This window comes from Lepidothrix coronata, unplaced genomic scaffold (assembly GCF_001604755.1).
Source record: "Lepidothrix coronata isolate B3197 unplaced genomic scaffold, Lepidothrix_coronata-1.0 Scaffold59, whole genome shotgun sequence".
Classification (NCBI taxonomy): domain Eukaryota; kingdom Metazoa; phylum Chordata; class Aves; order Passeriformes; family Pipridae; genus Lepidothrix; species Lepidothrix coronata.
In genome coordinates, this window is record NW_016690239.1 from 1012879 (window position 1) to 1036019 (window position 23141).

A 23141-nucleotide genomic window follows, 5' to 3' on the forward strand; every position below is an offset into this window, starting at 1 on the left:
GGAGAAGATTTTCCCTAAATCACAGTTAGTAGGATGCTATTTACACCACTTCCGGTACATCACCTTTACTAGCTTCTATTGTGAAGCTAGATAAAACCTCTTTAGCAATGACTAACAGATGCTACTGTGGGGCACAATAAATCTTAACTAGATTTCAAGAGCAATGAACCAAGTGCTTGCACTTGCTCCTCTGAGGGTAGCCTAAATCTGGCAATGCTGATGTCGCTATTACAGACACTAAACTGAAGGGCCAGGGTATTGGTTTCCTGACAGAGACTGGACAAAAATCAACCAGAGAAGAGTGCCCGTGGATATGAGAGTTATCAAAGAGAACATCATGGTTTGTACTTGCCTCCTGGTTCTTCTTGATTTTGAGAAATGCATGTGTAAACATCACGTAGCTGTCAAGAACCACTGACCATTGCCAGACAGTAATCTAGCCACCTGCAGAGCAGAACAGCTTTGGAGGAAGCCATTTGGAAAAGGCCAGCTCTCTGACAAAAAATGGACACAGTTTGCACAGCTGCATGATAAAAGTAGTAGAGGGTCGACCTAGGATCCAGCACTCTTCTCTCCAACAGTGAGTTGGCAAAACCACTGTACTTTGGGCGAGGCACGCCTGTCAGCTGTAACACATTTGCCAAATAAAAAGACAAGTATTTCTTTCCTGCACTGCACTTCTAATTCATATTCTTTTATTTGGCCTGGATCTGCTGGGAGAGCAATTTACAAAGAGAATGGATGTGTACTCATTGGCACACCGTGCTGTCTTCTAGGAACATAAGAGTTACTGGCTTAGATCACATATTCCTTCACTCCACCAGCAGTGTGATGGCAGCCAAAAGCTGCAAAGGAAAACACAGGAAAGCTTCTCTGAAAAATTGGCTACCCCAGGAGAAGCTGCTCTTGAACCTTATTAATTAGAGGTTAGTTTATGCCCAGAAGCATAAGACATTAAATCCCTTATAAATATGCATGTGTGTCCTTCAGAACTTCAGGATAATAGAGAGATGTCATAAAATTGACACCATGCCCGAGAAGCATCTAAGTATTCACTCCATTTAACAGATGGGCAAACAGGAAAAGAAGTCAAGCAGCTTCTCTGCAGTCTAGTCAGCAGGCAGACTTCTGGTGGCACTGGCAGGTGACTAATGTGACACAGACAGCTTCAAGTCCCCCTCCAAAAGGAGGCTGGCTGTAGTACCCGATCCCTGCTGCACAGCCCCTCTGAGATTAATTTCCTCTTCTGAAAATGGGTGTGTTTATCTACCTACTTAATGAAATTTTTAGAACTGTATAATATTTGCATTATACAGCTATTACTAACAGGAGGGTAAGTTAGAAAGAGATGTACTTCCCGTGGATTATTAATTCATTTATTTCACCACAATTCTAGAAACTTTGTTCCCCACAGAGCTCTGTCAATGCATCATTTCTCATCCAAAGTGTCCTTGCAAACCTAGTTCCAGGCTCTTGGGCTTAAGTGTGATAAATACGTTTGGGAATGCTGTAAGCATGGACTGTATACAGATTTAGACAGTAAATTTTAAATGTTTCTATTTTTTAAACCTTTGTTTTAAAGCCTCTATTGACCAACTGCTAAGAGCCTTGAAAGTCTCCAGTATGGTCTGGGATGAAGGAGAACTGTAAAATTTTAATATCCTATTTCCACAAAACAACAGCAAAGAGTTTGAGGACAGAAAAAGAAAGAAAATACCTATGCAAAAGTATCCATCTTTTGTAAAACAATCATCCATAATGCCCTACACAAAAGTACCAGTCCTTGGTCCTACCAATGGAATTCTTGGATGACATCAAATCAGATCAGATTTCAGGAACAGAAGAATATACAGTACTGTCATCAGAATTGCAGCATGGGTTGTGTATCTATGACCTAGCTAACACTCTAGCTAATTTGGATGTTAAAACCCAAGGAAACCATAACAGCACAGCCCTGGAATGTGGAATCAGTAACAAGTTTGTCCAGCCTGTGCAGAACCATGGATTTAAAAATACGGTTTTTTGCTTGGTATTTGAGCTAAGTTAAAGCTAGAAAGATCACCTCAATGTACATACAGTCCACATTTTTTCGGTGGCTTACTGCAGCCCACAGTTTCCACTTTTGAATATTTCCAGTTTGATCACTGGTTGTATAACCCATCTTCACTACTCATGACCCACACTCCTTGCTGGAAGCCAAAGACAACAGGAGGAACAGTAAGCATCTTGTACTTCAAATCCAACAGTCTTATATGATGGTTTGGATGTTTGATTCCAGTAGGCCTAGAAGATGTAGAAGTCAGCACAGTGGAAGGGATATTGCAGAAGCAATAAATGAAGAGGTCCAGCTGGACCAAGGAGTGGCTACTCTGCCATTGATTCATACATCCAGAACAACAGAAGCAGTAGCAAATTGCTGGTACATGGTGGCTGGTCTGTTTGGAAGGAAGAGAAGTAAAAAAGAGATTGGAAAACAAAAAGCCTAAATGTAGGAGGGTGATGAGCAGATGAGAGCAGCTTCACCTTCTGTCAACTCTGTGCAAGACGTTTGTCCATTCTGAAACAGAATGGGCTGCTTTACAGCTCCTTATCATGCTCTGATATCCTTGTGCACAGCTAAAGCCTGCCTGAGTCAACACAAGGTTTCTAAAACCTTAAATTTGTGTATACCCCTACCTCAGCTTTGGGAAACACTATTAGTCAGTTATGATACACAGGAAACACAGCAATTTATGTTACAATTTATGTTATCCTTTATCCTGCTCCCACCCCCCCAAACTACTTCTTCTAAAGGTATCTTGCTGAGCATGGGGATATTAAGTTCTTAATGCTAGTTAACTCTAAAGAGTTGGAAGGTAGGTCAGTTCATTGATTTTTAAAGATTATAACAGAATCTTTAAATCTGACTCATGTAATAATATAATTGAGATTTTTCCCCTGGAGAAAATAGGGATGGCACAGTGAAGCTGTTCTTTAAAATCAGCATTTCCGAATGAGAGTTTAAGCTTTTCAGGGATCACTGTTCCTACTGAGCATGTACTTATATGCCACCCCAAACAAGGACAGATGTAACCATGTGCTGAGGTGCTCAGGGGCCATGACATGCAGCATCAAACCTAATGAGTGCCTTGGGCACTTCTGTGATAGAAGGAATAGTCTTGGGGTAAAAAATACACTGCTTTATTACATAGTGTTTTACCAGAGTGCTATATCAGATGGACAAAATAACATTATTGTTTGGAGTTTTTCTAACATTGAAGGTTTTGTGCCAGGAATATTTTAATCCATTCTACTTGAGTAGCGAAGATAGGTGATATTGCTTCATTTATGTAGTTCTTCTACTCAGTTTGCACAGTTCTATTCCAACAAACAAGAAGAGCCCCAGCATCAAAAGAATCATAGAAATTAGTAAAAGCAATACAAAATTATCTGTTTAAAAGGGAAGATTTAAATTTATGGCTTGTTAGAAAAGTCTAGGTTAAACAGTTTTTCTACATAAGTCAATGAAAATTACCTGAATTTTGTAGATTCTTCTGGTCTCCTTATCCAGGTGCAGTTCTGCAGTTTTGTAACTATGTGAAGATAATAATCTTCCGAATATCTAAAAAAGGAAACAACATCAAACAGTAGAATTTATATGTATGTATATTTAGAAGCAGTCTCTAAAACATTCAAATGATGCATGCATTAATAATAATGTGCATGGTGCATATATAATAGATTGCTTTTAGAACTCCATGACCTATTTTATTTTTGTAATTTTTAACAGTACTATCCTCATTTAATTAGCATGACCTATTAAACATCTCTTCTTAGTAGTGATGTCCTAATGAACTTCTCTTTTCAGAAACTTTCAAAAGTACACTGGTTTCAAACTTAAGTAATTAACCATAAATGTCTTGAAGTTATTAAAAATCATCTCAAGTGCAAAAGCTCAAAATAATACAAAACACTCTTGTACTCGGTGGTTTAAATTTCAAAAATGTTTTGAAAAGTGGCTCTTGCAAGTCAAGATGAAACATCACACTTCTTATGCTTTTTCTTTCATTTACTTTATAAGAGTCCCCAAAGCTCAATTCAATCATCTAAAACTATAGACCAATATTTACAGATGGAAGTTTTCCTTTAAATTATTATTAAATAAAACAATCTGCTATTTTAAGTCAACCAGCACGTGTAGCAATGTACATTGCTACATGTAACCAAAGAGCTCTCTGCTCCTTTTAAACCTTTCAAGAGATTTAAATTTGTCCCTAAGTGAAATACTTTATAACACATAAGTCAAAAGATTGGATACATTTTTTCCTTTCAGGTTCAATGTTACTAATTCTCCCATTTGTGCTTGGCTCATAATACGGTTTGTAAAAAACAATAACTGACTTATAAAGAGGACTGGGGGAATGAGAAGAAGAGATGGTATGGATGCCATGAATAAGAATTCTGTGGTACTCAGCTCTCCATAAAATATCTACCATGTATTATTTTAGCAAAAATAGCATAGTGTTGGCCCAAACCCAGATGATCACTACTGTATTTAAGCTGGAACTTACAAGTCTGTATTGCGAACAGTTTTACAAGACCTGGGATGGCAAGAAACCCTGCTTGTTTTTAAATGGAGCATGAGAATTGATAAAAAGGAAGACTGTGGTGGCTTGCAGCAGCACAGGTCAGTGATCTGAAAGCTTCCCTCCCTCTCTGTGTTCAACATTTGAAAAAAACAGAACTCTTTTTTTGTTTCCTTCATAAAAGTACTGCAACTGCTAAAGGTAACTGCTAAAGGTAACTACCCCTGAGCAAAATCATATCCAATTTGGAAAAATAAATGATACTGTTAAGAGTACAATATAATAAATTATATGAATATAATAAAATAAATTACACTGCATTAGAACTGGTCTCTGGCTCAAGTTTGCATCTGTGACAACATGTGTGATTTTCATCCTCCACACTTAGAAAACTCTTATAGGAACTAGATGATTATGACTAAACTGATTTTACTGAGCCCTTGCACAACTCAGGAGGAATGACTGGGCAGAAGCGGGAGAAGAGCAAACTAGTTTCATTGCAGCTGTAGCTCATCTGACCTGGTGCAGTACATTCTTCCTCTTTCCAATCCAACTCCAAATCAGTTCTCTCCCTTGTGTCACAGCTGGTACTTACTTGACTCCACCTCTGTTTCCCTTTGGCCAGTTTTTGCACTTGCCAAATGCTTCCATAGGCCACTTTAACTTACTACCACAGCAAAAACAACCAACCAACTCACCCACCAACCAAAAAAAAAAAATAGAAGGAAAAAAATATGCATATACATTTTCTTCTTAGTCATTGTGTTAAACCAGATCAAGAGAGGTTCCATCAAACACCACAGCCAGTATAAGCAACAAGTAATGGGAGTGGAAAAACTGGGAAGAAGACCCTCCTATTTTGGCAGCTGCCTGCTGGTATGCCGCATTATCAGCCTTGGAACTGCAGCCAGAGAAAATGGAACTACTTTCCTGCTGAAGCTGCTACCTCAATTGACTCACCATGAGGTCAGAGAAGTGTCAGTACCAGCACAGGCCAGGGCAGGGAGTGCATATGGGGGGAGGATGAGATAAAAGCACAGGACCAAAATAGCCTATTCTGATGTTGAATCACTCATCTAGTTTTATTCCTTAAGGCTAAACAACAAATAACTCTTAGGTGCTGGGACTTATGAAGAAATTCCAAAAATAACCAGGATAACAGAGCATGAAGAGTTACTTAGGCTATCATCATCCAGGAGAAAAAAAATATAGAAAAAACAAAGTCTAGCCTACAGACATTGATAAGATGAAGATCAGAGTCAGAAATTAAAAGAAAAATTACCATCAGCTCAGAAAGAAATTTCATGGACTGACAAGTTATTAGCAAGTTGCAGGGAAACATTTGGTAAGGAGAAAAATGAAAACATCATCCATAATGCTGGTTCTGATGGCTCATGGGAAACACAGGCACTCACTGTCAGAAACTAAGGACCTTCTTACACATATAACAGAAGATGCACACAGGGTAAGAACATCAATTATAAAGGCAAGAACACTGCAGCTTTTCCACTGCTGTCTGCTGGATGGAATGACTCCTGCTCAGAGGTTAGCCAGCTCACCCAGAAAAGCACCACTTCCAGGTCTTTACAAGTCAGAATACTGCTCTCCCCTGTGCATCCAGTTTAGCTCTTCTTGTGACTTACAAAGGTACTCCAGACTGTCAGAACTCATCTTTGCCAGCTGGCACAGTGCTACAGGGAGCAGAGACATCCCAGCACACTGTCCTGGGGGACAGAAGCTCCCAACTGTGGCAGCTCTGCAAGGCATCTGCTCACATCAGTATGAGGCTTCCATGAAATGAACTCTACTTGAATACAGACAATATTCCTATAGATAATTTTTTAAAGACCCAAATTGAAGCTCTGAGATTTGCTGCAGCTGGGTTTACAGCCCAGAAAGCTTTGTTTTCTTCTCAGAAAGCCAATTTTAACACTTCCTGCTTTAAAGAAGCCTTGGGGACTCACTCCTCCAATGGAGTCAGACCAGAAGGTCATCAGGGAATCATTTCATGGCTCTGCTGTAACCCAGACAGTCGTTTTCTCCACTGATCCATTTTAAAGAGCTGGGACAATACATATATTTCCACTGACACCCAGGAGCCTACAGCACATATTCACTGATGCTAAAAGGGTTTTATTATTAAAATAAAAAGGCTTAGGTAAATTGAACTATAAAAATACTTGGACAAGACAATTATTACAGTGCTGAGAATAGTGAATGAAACATGTTTTGTCCTGTTTTTGTTTGCCACCTGCACCACAACCATTATAATAACTTCCTGTCATAGAAAACTTATACTGTATGAGCCTTACTGACAAATAACATCTGGAAGCCACTTTTTTTTGTTGCCTGCAGTATTTGTCAGGTACACAGTGACCTTCTACATTAAGTGCAGTGGCTAAGGTGGAATTATTATGCATAGTCAAAAAATGACAAAATATTACAAAATATAAGTATCTTCTGATTTTTGGCAGATATCTGTTGGACAACAGCAGGGACAGAAGCATTGGGATAGTATGGAGACAACAGGTAAAATGTCAGAAGAGAGAGACAGATGCAGCCCCACTGGTTACTTGCTAAAACTAAACACCTACTTGTTAAAAAACTATTTGAATTAGAAGGAAGACTGAGCAGCAGGAGTGAAAAAAGGATACATTCCTACTTAGCAGCTTATCTTCAAGAAAAAAAAACAAATAAGAAATACAATGGCAGGATATGCAAGAGAAGGGGAGGATCCATTTTGCCTTTGGACACTTTACTACTAACAAAAAAAACCATCAGTTTTAAAAACCCTCAGGACAGTGTGCACAGCGCTTGCTCTAGAATAAAAATGGAAAATTGCCAGCCAAACTCATTATTTCAGGCTTTTTATCACCACCAGCGCATACCTGCTATAGTAACTTCCCACTTACACAGCATTTTTTACTATCAAATCATTTGACAACCTTTAAACTAGTAATTTTTTCCCTTTCTGCCATCTTAAGAGGCAAGAGTGTCCAGAACATCCCTGAAAGTCTAGAACTGCAGTATAGGGCATTTATATACCATGTCCGTGGGTCACACCTTGAAAAAGCAACAAAGATCCCTACAGCTCCTCTCAGTGAAGGGCAATAGCTACAATATTTGTGGCAAAAAGCAATCCCTTGCTCCTTCGCTCCCAATTCCTCTTTTGCCTCATTAAATGGTGCAGTCCCTTTATCATTAGCCACAGGATAAACATCTTGCACTTTCTAAAGTTTCTGCTATGATCTCAGCTCCAAAATGCTCTCGATATGAAGAGCTCATCTCCATTGTTGCAGCCTGTACATCTTTGCAATGTGTGGGGTAAACAACAGCATTGATATATTGCTAAGTGGATGTTGAAGGCAATACACTGACTGGTTGTTCTTATCTTGGTGTCAAACACTTAAGTTTTCAGCATTCTTTGACCTCTGTTTGCCAGTCTATGTTTCAGTTCTCACTAACATACTGGTGTTCCACCTTTCAAAAGAGTAAAAACGTTAATGATAGTGTTGCTGATGAGGTGAAATATTCATGGAAGAAGATATTATAGAGAGTGGAGGGGGGAGAAAGGAGAAATAAATAGAGAAATAGTAACAGTAAAGAGAGAATGCTGGAAGTACGGTGACAGAAACAGGTGAAAGATCTTTAAATGCAATGAGAAAGAGAAGAGAGAACAGAAAATTTTTTTGGGTTTCAACTTGCTGTTCTGTCTTTTTCTTACATGAAAAAACCTCCAACTTTGATATCAGCCCTGCTCAAATTCTTATCACTCTCTAAAGCGTCACTTTCTAAAGTGACCTCACAGATTCTACTCAATCTTTTTGGGAATAATTTGGAATATAATGTTGCTAACTGACAAGGAGAAATTTTGTTGACTTATGTTGTTAAAATAAAAAAAAATAAAATCCAACCTTGAATAAATTTTATCCATGTATAAGAAAAAATGTGGAAAATATTTGTTGAACAATTTCAGTTTCCTGTTGTATAGCTCCAGATTAATATATCAGTAGTTACGTAAAAAAGACAATCTCTTATCCTTCAATTTAGAACAAACAAAGCAGAAAGCACAGAAAACACCTACCTTTTCTTCTTGATAGATGATGACAAAATGTTGTCCTGAATTGCCTTACATTTTGAAGCCTGTTCAAACTGGTAAATTCCATTTTTATTAGCAGTTGTTCTGTTAAAAAGGGGGGAGGAGTAGGAGATAAAGCAACAAATGTTAAAAGAGAGAACATATTCTAACAATGCTGTCACATTTACTTTGCTATGACAATAAGATTAATAACTGTTGATTTAGCTGAAAACATTACCAAACAAATCTTATTGACTGCTTTTATGAAGCTTTTGTTATAAAAGGGGAGTTTGCTGCTAGGAGCTACAAAATGTTCAATTCTTTGAAAGAACTCTATTTCATAGTTGGAATTATATTTTGTGCTTTACACTGTAATCAGCAAATGTAATTTAAAAAAAATAAAGTAAATGGAAGCATCTTGTACATCATGTTTTGAAGATATTTAAAATATTCACTAGTAAAATATTAAGCAGATGTGATTTCCTAAAGTTGTTCACGAAATGCAATGTTCAGAGCCAATATAATATGTACAGAAAACACCACAGGTGAAGTGGATCTTTGTACTTGGACCTTAACTTACTGACTTGAGTGTAATACTTCCTGCCTTGTTTATTCTTTATTTACACAGAGAGGGTAAATATTTGTAAAAGGAACTAAGGCAAGTGCCAGATACTGATCTTTAATTCCTGTCTTATTTTAACCAAACTCCTGTGTGGTCCTTGTGCTCTGGCAGCCCTGGTAAAAGACTGAGATGTAAATTAGTAAATGACTAAGATACCAAGGTCTTACTGCATTCACCTCAGTTCACCCCCTATCTATGTTCCATCTCATATAATCACCCTCTTCTGCCATCAGCCTTCTGCTGTGTGGATTGCCATTTATCATTAAGATTTTTCCTCCGGTATTTTTATTCTCCTTGCCCCTCACCATCTTCCTCCCTGCCACCTCCCTGTCCTTTTTGGTTCTTTCCACTGATTCACTATTTACAGAGCACTTGGACGTTGCAACCTGTTTGTCCAAACTAGAAGTAGAAATGCAGAAGACAGAGATGCTGCGTCATTCACTCCTGGGTGTGAGCTGCAGCACAGAACAGAACTCATGCTGTTCTTAGAAACAGAGAACTGAGACATCTCAGTACAGAGGCACTCACACACAGAGAGAATGGGTCTTTCTACTTTGTACACAATGCACTCTGCTTCTGAACCATCACTGCTTTTAGTGAAATGGACCAAAACTCCATTGCCTTCATCTGTTAAAACATGGAGACCACTTAGAAGAAGATTTCTGACAAGCTGATTTTGAAGACCTTACTTGGGAAAGATGCCATTTCAAGCCACAGAGTGGCCAAGGTTGGAAGGCACCTCTGGAGGTCACCTGATCCGATCTTCCTGCTTAGGCAGGGCCACCTAGAGACAGTGGCCCAGGACTGTGTCCAGATGGCTTTTGGATATCTCCAAGCATGGGGACTCCACAACCTCTCTGGGCAGCCTGTACCAGTGCTCAGTCACTCTCACAGTGAAAAAGTGTTTCCCGATGTTCAGAGGGAACCTCCTGTGTTTCAGTTGGTGCCCACTGTCTCTGTTCTGTCACTGAGTACCTCTAAGAAGAAATTGGATCCATCCTCTTTGAACTCTCCCTTCAGGTATCAACAGGGTCCCCCCTGAGCCTTCTCTTTTTAAACACTTCAAATGAGAAGAATGACTGAAGAAGAGAAGAACATATCCTTGTTTATTTTGCTACTGAACTGACTGTCACGTTCATAGCTGATGGGAGGAAAAGGAATGAACCATCTTTCCACTGCATACGAATGTTCTAGTGAATCAGTCACTTCACAGGAGCTCTCTTCCTTTCCTTCCACCATCAAGAACTTTTTCCCAGTATACACTTAGTGCCCCTAAGGAAGTATCCAGTGTGTACATCCCTTTTTGAGAGCAACGGTAAGACAACGTAACATACGACTCTGTCCTTTCAGTTCTGCAGTGACTTGATAGTAACAGCTCACACTGCCTACTGAGAGCTCCTTGGCTGCCTTTGTATGCAGCTCCTTTTTTAATTCCTTCTCAAGGAGTGACATACAAATGGCAGAAGGCTCTCAGAGCACACAGTTCAGAGCTAACAACTCAGCAGATCTCACACAGCAAGTGCCAGCAAATATTCTGCCTATGCCATTTACGCACACAGATTTATTGCAGCTTGGTCTGAATGATTCTGGTAGGCCCTGAAGAACATGGTAGGCCCTTTCCAGTTACCAAACAAATTTGGTTAGCACTAAATCATGTTTCCTCTCTCTTGCTTCTTTAACTCAGTAACCTCAAATGATTATTCTGCAGTTGCAGCTCAAAGTAAGAGAAATGGCTACAGGCAAAGTTTAGCTGCCTAAACAGCATCTTAAAAAATAAAAAAAGAAAAAGTCTTTCATTATAACTAAAACCTAAGATGTTGGATGCTGACTTGAGAAGTGGCCCCTGTCCTCCTGAGAGGGTCAGAGGAGAATTTCTTTAACACACGAAGCTTGCTGGGATGACCAAGTCAGAGCAGGCCGTTAGATCTGATCAGCTCATTGAGAGGTGCATTTGCAGGCATCGGTGGAGAACCAACATTCTTTCAGAAGTGGCTTTCAACTCGGTGCAGAAAATCATTACCATGCCCTTACAGCTTCCTAATAACTTATGTCCTGAGGTCTGTGGAGCTACGAATAAATATTCTCTCCAATACAAGCTTTGCTCGACAGACTTTTAGTCCTTTTAAATATGTAAGATCAACACAAGCAAGTTGCCTCGTTTTTTTATAAGTAATTGCTTTTTTATGCACACATTTTCAAGACTTGAAAAATTCTAAAAGGAAGAATTCAGAGAAAAAAAAATAAGCAAAATAAATCCCTGACGTTTTGTCATTAAATCCTCACTATCACTTTTACAGCCATCAAGGGGAGAAAAAAGGAACAAGGAGTCTTTCCTTCCCTTTCCATGACACATGTAAAGATTGGTTAAAATGACACAACTGTAGGGAAAACCAGACAGGCATTTTAATCAAAATTGTTTATTCATATAATGCAGACACATGGTAGATAACCGAAATGCTTCTTCTGTGGCTATTTCCACACAAAATTTACTCAATGCTTTTCATATGGTGAAAAAGGTATGAAAATAAGACATTTTATGTGCAAGACAATGCAAAACAATGACTCATTCTATTAAAAGTTAAATCTATAAATTTCTGAAGCAGAGTGGCCTCTGCTTCAGGAGTGAAATCTTTTTGCATTCAGATAAAAAGGGGTGTGCAAGGGGCAGTCCAGACTTCCATTGCATTATTTATGGCAGAGTTGTGCAGACATCAGACTCAGATTAAATTTCTGATCGCTTAGGACAATTATGCTAGGCAACATTTATCACTAAACGAATTCATCTGATCTAGCGGATGACAGTCTTTGTTCAATACTTAGAACTGCGTTAAAACTTCTGCAATGAAATCAGATAATATGCCTAACAGTGCACATAACAGCCTACACTCAACTAATTTTGCAAACTATTAAGGTAAATGAGAACTTGAAGTAGAAACCATGTTATATTCTGTTGAGTAGAACTCATAAAACTGATGATACAGAGAAATTTCAGCTGCATTTCCCTTAGGGTTTAGATGTTCTCAAAGCCAACCTCATTGGCCAAAATCTGAAAAACAGAGGTTTTTTTTTTTAATCATTACAAACAGCTTGAGGACCACATACTTCCTATGGTAATTCTAGGAACTCAGAAAGTACACCATCTGTACTTTAATAAATCTACAGTATATTAAGATCACATGCCATATTTATCAGCATGTTTTTATTCTATATCTTATTCTCAGGAAAACAGTAGATCTTTAAACTGTAAAATTCTTTTAAGAGAAGGATAACATCCACCTTTAGAATAAAAAATAGAGAACTCCTGTAGCATTCTGTCCTGAGACAATGGGGAGCCTTAGTGCAGGGAATTACCAGAGCGGTACATCAGTTACCATGGAATTCTGGGGAAGCAGGGAGGGAAAGAAAAGGGAAACCTTTTAAAAACAAAACCAAAGTCAATCCCAAACAGTTATCAGAGTAGAAAAAGGGATGGGCATAAGACAGATAAATGGTAGGGAAATTAAAAAAAAAAGGCAGATGGAAAAAGGAAATACAGTGCTGTATATTGTACCATAACATAAAGATAAGCCCAAGACTGAAAGACCATTCCTCTAGAATTCCCATAAAATCAGCTGGAAACAACTGAAAGAATGTGAGATGAGATTTTCAAAGAGCTCATAACTGGACTGTCTGGCAGCAGTGAAAGCAACAAGAATTTCACCTCCCTAATAAGTCCACACTGAAAGTAAGGGATAATCCCACTCATTGGCTTTATACACTCCATTCCCAGCAGATCTACTTGTTGCTCTTTCTTTTTTATAGCTTCTTGTTCTTGTATGTTTGAAGCAGCACAGGAACTCTGAACATATTCCCGATGAGCATCTCCAGCTAAAATGGATAACTGCTGTATGCAAAACTGCATATTCATATTTTTCTACCAAAGGGGCACTGAATAATGCTATCCAGAATGTGAATACCTTCTGTCTTAATTTCTCTCTTGAAGAGACTAATTTATATTTGAATCGCATCATCTGTTAGTTGAATACTATTAAAAAAATGTAATCCATACTTCCCTAGGAAGGGTGCTTTTAAGTGTTCTGTCTTTGATGCTCTTTCAGATTAATCTTCAGATAAGAATATAGTGATGTTTTTAAAATTCACAACACCTTGATTAATAAGGCAATACACAATTTAAATTCCTGGTGAAATGGACTATAAAAATGGCTTTATCAAACCACGGCAGTAAGAATTTGTCTTGAGACATTAATCACAGTAACTGTGAAAGAGACTGATCCTACTATCCTTGTTCAAGTTCCCATGCAGGTTTTGTTTATCCAAGAAATGCTAACTCAGGTCTTTAAGACAAGTTGCATTTTTAAATTATTTGAAAGACTCTCCAGTGCATTCACCAGAGTTATGCATAACATCAGACACTTTTTATTTACCAAATCCGTAAACCGCATGGCAGGTAACATGACAAGCAACATTCAGAGCCTCATGGTGGGTAAAGTGAAAAGAATAAGGTACTTACACTAAAATCATGTTACAACAGCACATGATAGACAGAATGACAGAGCAGTTTCACTTGGACCAAGTAAACAGAAAGTCTGGGAAACCTTTCACCACTGTCAGAACATAAATATGTCCTGGCAGCAGCTTTTGACTGAACACCTATTCATTTAGACAGAACTAATACATGAGACGTGTTTAAAATGTGCTCCTAAAATATGTCTGTATGCGTCACTTGGGAATGAAGGAACAAAACACTAAGACAGCAGTAAAATTAGTGAAGTGGACACCACTGCTGACTAATCTAAACTGTAACAAATTATTTGTGCAATACACTAGGCTACTGTTCATAATTGTGGTATTAGCCTGTCTCTTCTTTCCCTTCTGAGTGCCCGAATGCAATATTTTGACAGGAGACAGAATGTACAGGTCTCTGTAGCATAGTTAATTAAGTATAGCTGTTCATTTCCTAGGCCTTCATAAAGATCTCCTGCTAAGAGAGGAATTGGAGAAATCAACACTATGGAACACTGTATTAATACTAACTTGTTTACTCATAGCTTCTCAATCACTTCCTCCCACTGTTCAATTACCCCAACAGTCTCTACACTGTGCTTGCCTCGGACATGCAAAACCAGAGCAAGCTACAGAAATAGTAAGTGAATGCAACTGGCAACACAAACAGAATAACAGAGGTGGTCAGTTCTTCAGGGTACTGCTGCCTTGCTGTTACTTGTATGTAAAGGATATATAAATAGTGCTTCAGAAAATTATTTTCACTTCCCCTGCAGGAGCTAGCATTATTTATCTGCTATATATTCTCAGCAGTACAAAAGGAGCTAGAATTTCTGTCTACGCTTAATGTAGCACACCCTGAGCCTCATAACAAAGAAAAGACTACCTATCTCCTCTTATTATTGTCACCTTCCCCTGATAAGCACTAGCAGTATTGAGCTTTCTGATTTGCTATTAATGCTGTGACTACAGAAACAAATATGCTGGCACAAACACAGCTGAGAAGGGAAGGAGGGAGGAAGGGAAGACCAAGTGTCTAAAGGTGGGAAAAGTGTAAGACTACTTCATTTGGTTGTACTGTTGGCTTTAAAAAGTTTAAGCTGTACTTGCAGTTACAGCTTAAAAATTGAGAGGGTGGGATTAAGCAGAGACATGAGAATTTGCCAGAAAACCATAGTATTGCAGTGTAAATGATACTGATTTCATTAATAAATCTGGGGACTATTAGACAGATCTTACTAAAAGTGGCCTTTTTTTCAGTACGAAAACCCTACTAACAGGCTGGGAAATAAATTCAAGACAAAAACTGGGCGTCACACTCTAGGGGCAGTCACATTGCTCAAGTTATTTAACACTTAACAAGATGAAGTGGTAAGGAGTGTCCTGTAAGAGGATCTTCAAGGTTATTTACTAAGACACAGATTTTCAGAGAACTTTAGGTGCCTGGTCACCACCTAATTAAACACTGCTGTGCATAATAGCTGCCTAAATATCTATGACAGTCTGATCCAATTCCTCGCTTTTCATCCTTTCATCTCGCAGTTTTATCCTTTTAGAAGAATTACTCAAAGTAAAAGAACAGATTATCTTTCAATACGGTGAGGCAACAGAATAATAGGGCCTTAGAGATTTTTCAGGAGATGTCTGGTTACAAATATGCCTCCAACAGCAAAGGAAATCATGATAAGATTAGCTGGATACTGTCAAGATTGTGTAGATTACTTATAGTGAGAGATCAAGAAGGATAACAACCAGGTTTGATTTTTTTTTCTTTTTTCTTTCCTGGAAACATCCACGCACATCCTCTTACTCTTATGCAGAAAAGGACATTGCTGTCAATAACACAGCAGTGCCATTCAAATGATCAGGGTAATTTAAGAGAATCATACTTTGGGAAGTCTGCACCAATAGATTGTTCCCAGTTTTATGCATCAATATACTAATGTAGCCTCACGCAATTCAAAAGTTCACTAACCCTTGTACAATCTATTTCAACAAGGAACTCTTCTGTCCTTCTGATGTACTCATGGATACTGCAACAAAACCCCACTGCAAACTGGAATCTAATTTCTATTGACCAGACCGTTCATCTCTATCACGGAGAGATTCGTCTGAATCTCCTGAACGAGTCCAGATGCTCTCTGGATCAAACCTCTCCAGTATGGCCTTTAGCCAGGCCCAGTCCAGCTGCTACCTTGATCAAACCCCTCCAGCATGGCTTCCTGCCCAGTCTAGCTGCTCTCTGGATTAAGTAACAGCTCCTGGTCAGTCTAGCAGCTCTCTGTCCTTCCTCATATGCCAAAGATGCACCACAAACTCTTGTCAGGCCAGCTTACTGAGCATAGTCACACAAGTAAGAAAGTATACCCACTCTTGGATTGAGCTTGCAAGCCATTCCTCCAAAGACACTACAGTTATAGGAGCTAGAGTAAAATGCAACATCTTTTGATGAGCTATTTCCTTGTCAAACTTTTGCAGTAACTTAGTCATACAGTTTCAAGTTGATCAAAAATAGATCCAAATTGGTGCTAAAATCCTCCAAGTAGAATAAGGAAAAACATGTATTTAAAAATCTCAAGCTCACTCGCCTTATTACAGAGGTTAAAAACATGCCATGGATTTTCAGCTCTCTTTGGAATGTGTTGCTTCCACTTTCTTTGCTCCATTTGTGAGTGTACTAACAGCAGATGGGAAGTAGCTAGACTGTTCTCTGAAGTGCTCTCTGCCAGCATTTCTAGTCAATTTGACTCCATGGTTTAGCTCACAGAGCTGAGTGGAAGGAGATGCAGCTCAGAAACTAGCAGGGAAGAGTGTGAGAAGATGGGCCAGGGGAAAACCACAGACATAACCCAAAACAGAGCGGAGAGAAGAATGGGGTGACAGTTAAAAAAAGAAAGAAGAACTGAGTACACACTGAAAACCCAATACATTATGAAAAGTGGAAAAGAAGAGAAAAAAGGAAGAGGAAAAATGAGCACAGGAAAGAGAAGCAGGCTAGAAGCACATAACAGCAGACAAAATTTACCAAATACTTCTATTCCTTTTGTTTCACTCTAATTTTGAAAGATGCTTTCACCTACAGCTTGTGAAAGCTCTATATTTTGAGGCAGGGAGCAAAAGGGTCTCTCATTGGAAATGTGTAAGAAATGTACTGTTAGGGTACATTGCAATGGTTACTAACATCACTTGCATTCACTTAGAGAAAGCAAAGGCCATTTCAGACTCAAATTTGGGTAAAGTGGGTGAGATGATGGCCTCAATAAGGTTAACTGCACTGTCGCCATTGACTTCAGTACAACCAGGACATCACAGTTACCATGAAAGATGCAATTCTTAAGTTCTTTCTAATTTTTATTGGGTGGTTTTGACCATAATATATATTAACATATAGTAGTCATTCGAATGCAGTGTTAAAAAGGCCATACAACATAAAAGAGAATAGCAAAAAATGTTTGCAAACTACTTCTTACATCGTATTATTTCATGTGTGGATTACACCACCCTCTTCTGCACTATTAGTTTTCCTACAGTGTGTGAAGACTCAAGAGCATGAAAACAACAGTCGCTTGCATGTAAGACACGACTTGTTTCACAGCTAATTTTACCAGCTATCATCCTATTATACTGCACAGTATAAAATAACAGGCTGTAAAGCAAAGATCTACACTGATGTAAAGATCAAGACATAGGATCAAGCAAAAGGGCTCTCACGATGTAAGATGCCACACCAAACAAAAAAGGCTTCATATGTCCCACCTTCACTCTATGGATTTTAAACGAGAAATCTGTATTTATAACTAAATTCACATTACAAAACCAGAAACAGTATTACCCAGCTCCAGCTCCACCTTCCTGGAAAGAAGAATACAAGATACCTGGAACATGTCATTCAGCAAGAACCTTTTGCATTGTACATTAACAAAACTGCTCTGTGCAACATTTTATTGGGCTCAAAACTAACGGCAGAGTGACAGCCGTCATTAAGAGGGCCCATGAGCAAATAATTCATTACAAAGCAAATCGTCATTTTCTCTAATAACCTCTAACGCTCTCTCTGATTAAGCTGCCAAAACAAAAGGAAGAATAAACTGCAGCGAAGGTGAATTTCTGCTTCTGCAGACCCGTCCTCATGGACCCACCTGCGGGCGGGCAGCCCGTACCTGTTCTCGGTCTGAGGAAGGGGCGTCAGTGGGGATCTGAGGGCTCGCACCACTTTCGGCGTGACAGCAGCTACTCCTGCCTCCTCCTCCTGCCAGCCCCTGGCAAGCGAGACGGGAAAACAAAGTTGTCAGAACCAGCGATGGAACATCACCCGGCGCGACCGGCGCCGCTGTCCTCCCCGCGACCCGCTCGCACGCCGCGAACGCCCGAGCCCAGCACCGCCCGCGCCGGGGCACCGCGCCGGGCTCCGCCGCGCCCCGCGGGGCTCATCCCGCTCCTCCCGCCCTCCCGGCCGGCTCCGGAGCGGGGGCGAGGCCCCCCTCGGCCGCCCTACCTGGCGCGGAGGGGCTGCTGGCCGCCGAGGCGCAGGAGACAGCCGCCCAGCAGCAGGCTGCCCAGCGCCGCGGCCAAGGCGATGACAGCCCGCATGGTGCGCTCGGCAGCGGCACCGACCGCAGCTACGGCCGTCCCATAGTATTTAAGGGAGGCTGCGGGGAGGGGGAGGCGGCCATGGCAGCCACAGGGTCTCTGCGCTCCGCCCCTCGCCCGCAGCCCTGCGCCGCCGCCATCGGCCCCCCCCGCGCCTCACACCGCGGCCGCCGCTCGGGGCCCTGCCCGCCCGGCACTGCCCTGGCTCAGGGAGCTACGGGGCGTGAGAGCAGGACCGGGGCGGCCTTTGGAGCGGCGATCAGGGCGGTTGTCGGTAGCGAAGGCTGAGGGGCGCTCGTCCAGCAGTGCGAGGGAGTTGAAGCTGCCCGAACTTTAATAGGGGAAGGGGGCGCCGTGCGGGCGGCGGCGGGAGCAGCGTGCGGGGCTTACCCGGCAAGGGTAGCCAACCCTGCCTGCCCTGTGGCAGTAGGGGTGAAGTCGCTGCTACTTGTCGTGCATTGTATAAAAGTGACCCCACCTGGGGTACTCTAGGGTCCCCAAGGTAAGAAGGAGGTGGACCTGTTGGAGCGAGTCCAGAGGAGGCCACGAAGGTTACTAGAGCAGGGCCGGAGCATCTCTGTTATGGAGACAGACTGAGAGAGTTGGGGTTTTTCAGCCTGGAGAAGAGAAGGCTCTGGGGGTACCTCATTGCAGCCTTCTGGTATCTGAAGGGGGCCTACAAGAAAGCTGGAGAGGGACTTTTTAACAAGGGCCTATAGTGACAGGACAAAGGGAAACAACTTTAAACAAAAAGAGGGCAGATTTAGATTGGATATTAGGAAGACATTCATTGCTATGAGGGTACTGAAGCACTGGAACAGGTTGCCCAGAGAAGCTGTGGATGCCCCATCCCTGGAAGTGTTCAAGTCCAGGTTGGATGGGGCTCTGAGCAACCTGGTCTAGAGGAAGGTGTTCCTGCCTGTGCAAGGGGCTTGGAACTAGATGATCTCTAAGGTCCCTTCCAACCCAAAACACTACCAGTCTATGATTTGTAGTGGTTTTGGTAAAGAAATGTTTCAGTAGTAAGCTTTTATCTCTCTACCTAGTGGTGCAATCAATGTTGCTTTTACGAGCCAGCCTTTGGTATGAGAAACCTAGTAAGGTGACAAGGTGCCATTAACTAGGCCCCCTTTATTAAAAGAGTGGGTAGTAGAGATGCTGTGACTTACAGCAGCCGTTCAGTCATGAGCCAGCTGACACCTTGTTTTTACAGATTCTTCCCTGTCCTTCCTGTTTTCTGTATCTGTGAGCATTCCCTTAAGCCTTGGAGCTGCTGCTCTTCTGTTCTCAAACAGTGGCTGGAAAGCATCAAAGTAAGAGCACTGCTACAGCTTTATTAATAATAAAGGAACATGGACTTGATATTGTGAGTGGTTAGATATGACAGAAGGAGCATACCTCCGATGCATCAGAGGAAGAACACAGCACCAGCTGTGATGGGGTATGCAGGGAAAAACCTGATGATTTTTGGGGGCATTCATTAGCACACTGGTGAGCAGTACTGTGGGTGCTGGTGGGAGGGAGCTAAAAGCCATTGGCTGGTAGGGGTAGCAGGCATCTGTCTGGCTCAGTGCACAGTCCTCCTGAGAGCACAGCTCAGTTGTCTTCTTGGCTTTGAGGTACTTAGTTGTAATAGAAAAACAAAGCCGGTGTAAAGACTTCTGAAGTCCTGAAAAAGTTTGTGATTGTTGTGAATCATAAATGTCTTGAACATGAAGATGTTTCATCACCATTTCCCAAAAGCTTGCTTCAGGCTTATCCTATAAGACCAGGTGGCATTGTATATGAACATGTAGGGGCCAACAGTCAAGCTTTTCAAGGTACCTATGTGTTCACTGATCAGCAGATACTAGAAATTTCAATCTCACCATTACGTCTGTAAAACTTGAAGGCTCCTACTTATGTTAGTGGACAGCCCACCCACAGATAGCATCAACTATTTCATAATATCCATTAAGTATTCTATGTAAAACAATAAATCTTTCATTTTAGAAAGTCTAGTGGTGTTCGGTTTCAGCTCTGAATGAAAGAAGACTAAGAATTACAGTCCAGAAAACAATTTTTTTTTTTCTGTCACTGTTATTTCCTTCTGCAATATGGTTTTCCCATGAGTCCTGAAGTATCACTGTCAGTTAATCCATGGGTTATTTAGTGATGTCAGTGAGGACATCGTATTTCAAGTTAGAGGTCTGCTGCCAACACTAGTCTATAATACCAGTAAAGATTTTTTTTCCAAGATCAGAAGGTTAATCTTTATGTCATATAAAGTTCTTGCAAAGAAAATGGGAAGATTATAAATCACATCTGTTTAAATTAGACTTGGCACTTGGTGCTTGTTGTTTACCAACAAATTTACAAACATGTATTGATTGATTGTCACAGTATCTTTAAGTTTTACCAGCCTTAATTTCCTGGCAGAGCAGCTTTGTAGAGAGGTTAAGTGACCTTGCTAAAGGGAGAGATGAGAATTCATGGTAAATCAGGATTCAAATTTAGGAATGCTGGATTAAAAAGACCAAGTTTCTCTTACATGATGTTGTCCTGTCAGAAGCCATGGGGTCAGGTAATGTAACGTTGAAGGTCAAAATGATCAAGGCACAGGTGCCAAAGATGCCACACAGGAAAAGACAGAGACTGTGTCCCATCTCATCCTCCTGCTCACAGCTGGAAGCTGCTGCATCTTAGCATCCCCCATCCTCTGATTTCCATTAGCTTCTGAAGTCAGTGGGAATTGATAATTGCTGGCTTGCACAGAAGGAAGAGATCACTAATCAGCCAGGTGGTATCATCATGACTTTGTTGCTGAGTTCTTATAGCCCTGCTTAGCTGCTAATTTGGAAAAGCAAAATGCAGCTTTGGGTATCATCCATGAATAGCTTGCTGCCCCCCCCCCCAGGTTGGCAGGATTACACCTCAAAAGGAGTCTGGTGGAGGTGCCTGTAGGGCTGCTGGTCACATGGAGCTAGTTTAGCCTTCTTATTTCCAGCAGCTAAATCATATTAAGAAGCAATTAATGTTCATTAAATGCTTTCCTAGTGCTGCCTTCTCATCTAAGCAATGGCTGTCATAGAGATATTAGTTATTGCAAATAGGAGGAGAGATGACTGTTACAATTAGGAAGAGAAAGAAACTAAAGATATTCAGTGAAGCTGGAGTCCCACGTTGTGCCAAAGCATGAGAGTCCCCAGAGCGAGGTGTTGGTGCGAGACGACTATTTTGGTATTTTCAGTGTAGTCACTAATGTGAGTGCTTTTAGCAAAAAAATTTCCAACAAACTCACAAAACCGAAACATATGTGTTTCAAACTGGGAGAAAGTCATTGGTTCATTGCGTTTCACAACTTCTTCATTTATTTCCACCCACAGTTTTGGGCAACGTGATTCCACATAATGATAAGCAGAAAGAACTGAGGTGCTGTCTGCCAAACTCCAGGACATCAAATTGTCCCAATCATTTCACAAAAGAAAAATGGAAAAAAGCAGTGCATTCCTATACCCCATTAAAACAAAAACAAAAAAAAAAGTCGAGTCCAAACCCAATAACTACCTTGTGTGGCTGTTGCTGCTAGCTTTTTTTTCTTGCCCTAATGTTTTTCACTATTTTTTGAGGGCAGGATTTTGTGTCCCATAGTTTACAAATTAGCTTTATTAAAATAATAATTTAATAACTAAATTCAGCTAGTAAACAGTCTGTTAAGATCTACATAAAAATAGCTAAAGTATTAGGTATTTTAAAGTAGCTATTTGTACCCCGGTTTTGAGATGTTTGTCAAGTGTGCCAGTGATGACTCATCCAGTCAGGCACTGTTCACTCTCCAGAGAAGGTCAGGGTGAAAAAAATCAGAGCATGTGGAGAAATCTTCAAGTTTCTCGGAGTCTTATAAGATGTCATACTTACAGAATCACGGAATATTCTGCATTCGAAGGGATCCACAAGGATCATCGAGTCCAACTCTTAAGTGAATGGCCTATACAGGGATCAAACCCATGACCTTGGTGTTAATAGCACCATGCTCTAACCAACGGTAGGACATGCCTCTTCTGCACAAAATTAACAAATTTTTCACTGTTGTAAACTATGGGTTTTTTATTTGTCAGAGTAGTGTATTGTGTGTGCTTCACCAGATTTCTTTATTCAATTTAACTGAGAAACCAGCTTCTCCTCTTTAGCAATCGTGATCCAGCCCCACAGCAGAAAAATGCTCATTGATAAAAATGCATCTTGTAGCATAAGCAAAGTCTAGGCCAGTAACTACTGAAAATGAGTGCTCTACTGCCAGCCGCTGTGCAAGCCTTCACTCAACTGCGGGCAGTGCAGGCACTGATGTGCCTGTGACAGTAGTGCAGTCTGGTGTGTGTGCTTTTCCAAAGGAAGCTGATGGGGACAAGAGGATCTGAATTACAACTAGATACAAAGGAAGATTTTAATGCAGAAACCCTAAAACTTTCAAGTTGTTAACCTGAAGGGAGATTATTTTTTTCTCACTGTTGTCTTTTTTTCCTAAAGGCTCTGAGCCTTGAGACATCTTAACGTGACACCATGAGAAAGGCCATACTGGGTCAGACTAGAACAGCGTGTTCTTCAGGCAGTGCCCCGTAGCAGAGTCCTAGGGAAGAACTGTGCAGTGATCCATCCCTAGGACTCTTCCTCATCTTCCAGCAATCAATGGCTCGGGGAATTTCTGAACCAGAGCTAGCTGTGTGTTTAGTTGCCTTTCATGGATTTTTCTTCCATAATTGTGTCTAATTGCTTTTTAAAACCATGTAAACTTTTGGCATCGACA

At 40.7% G+C, this 23141-nt stretch overlaps 1 protein-coding gene across 5 annotated transcripts in view; it reads right to left on the bottom strand.

Moving 5' to 3' along the window:
- The window catches only part of ST8SIA6 (ST8 alpha-N-acetyl-neuraminide alpha-2,8-sialyltransferase 6), a 42585-nt gene extending 24219 nt beyond the window's left edge, over window positions 1-18366 (bottom strand). For 3 of the 5 annotated variants that reach the window (XM_017817203.1, XM_017817206.1, XM_017817202.1), the window contains exons 1-4: window positions 18264-18366; window positions 17908-18027; window positions 8650-8748; window positions 3515-3601 (exon numbers count right to left, since the gene is read on the bottom strand). In XM_017817203.1, coding sequence (XP_017672692.1) covers window positions 3515-3601; window positions 8650-8748; window positions 17908-18027; window positions 18264-18358 — 401 coding nt within the window. In that variant the 5' untranslated portion in view covers window positions 18359-18366. The remainder of the gene's footprint in view (window positions 1-3514; window positions 3602-8649; window positions 8749-17907; window positions 18028-18263) is intronic. The other 2 variants (XM_017817205.1, XM_017817207.1) reach the window with 2 other exon arrangements.
- Between the last annotated feature and the right edge of the window lie 4775 nt (window positions 18367-23141).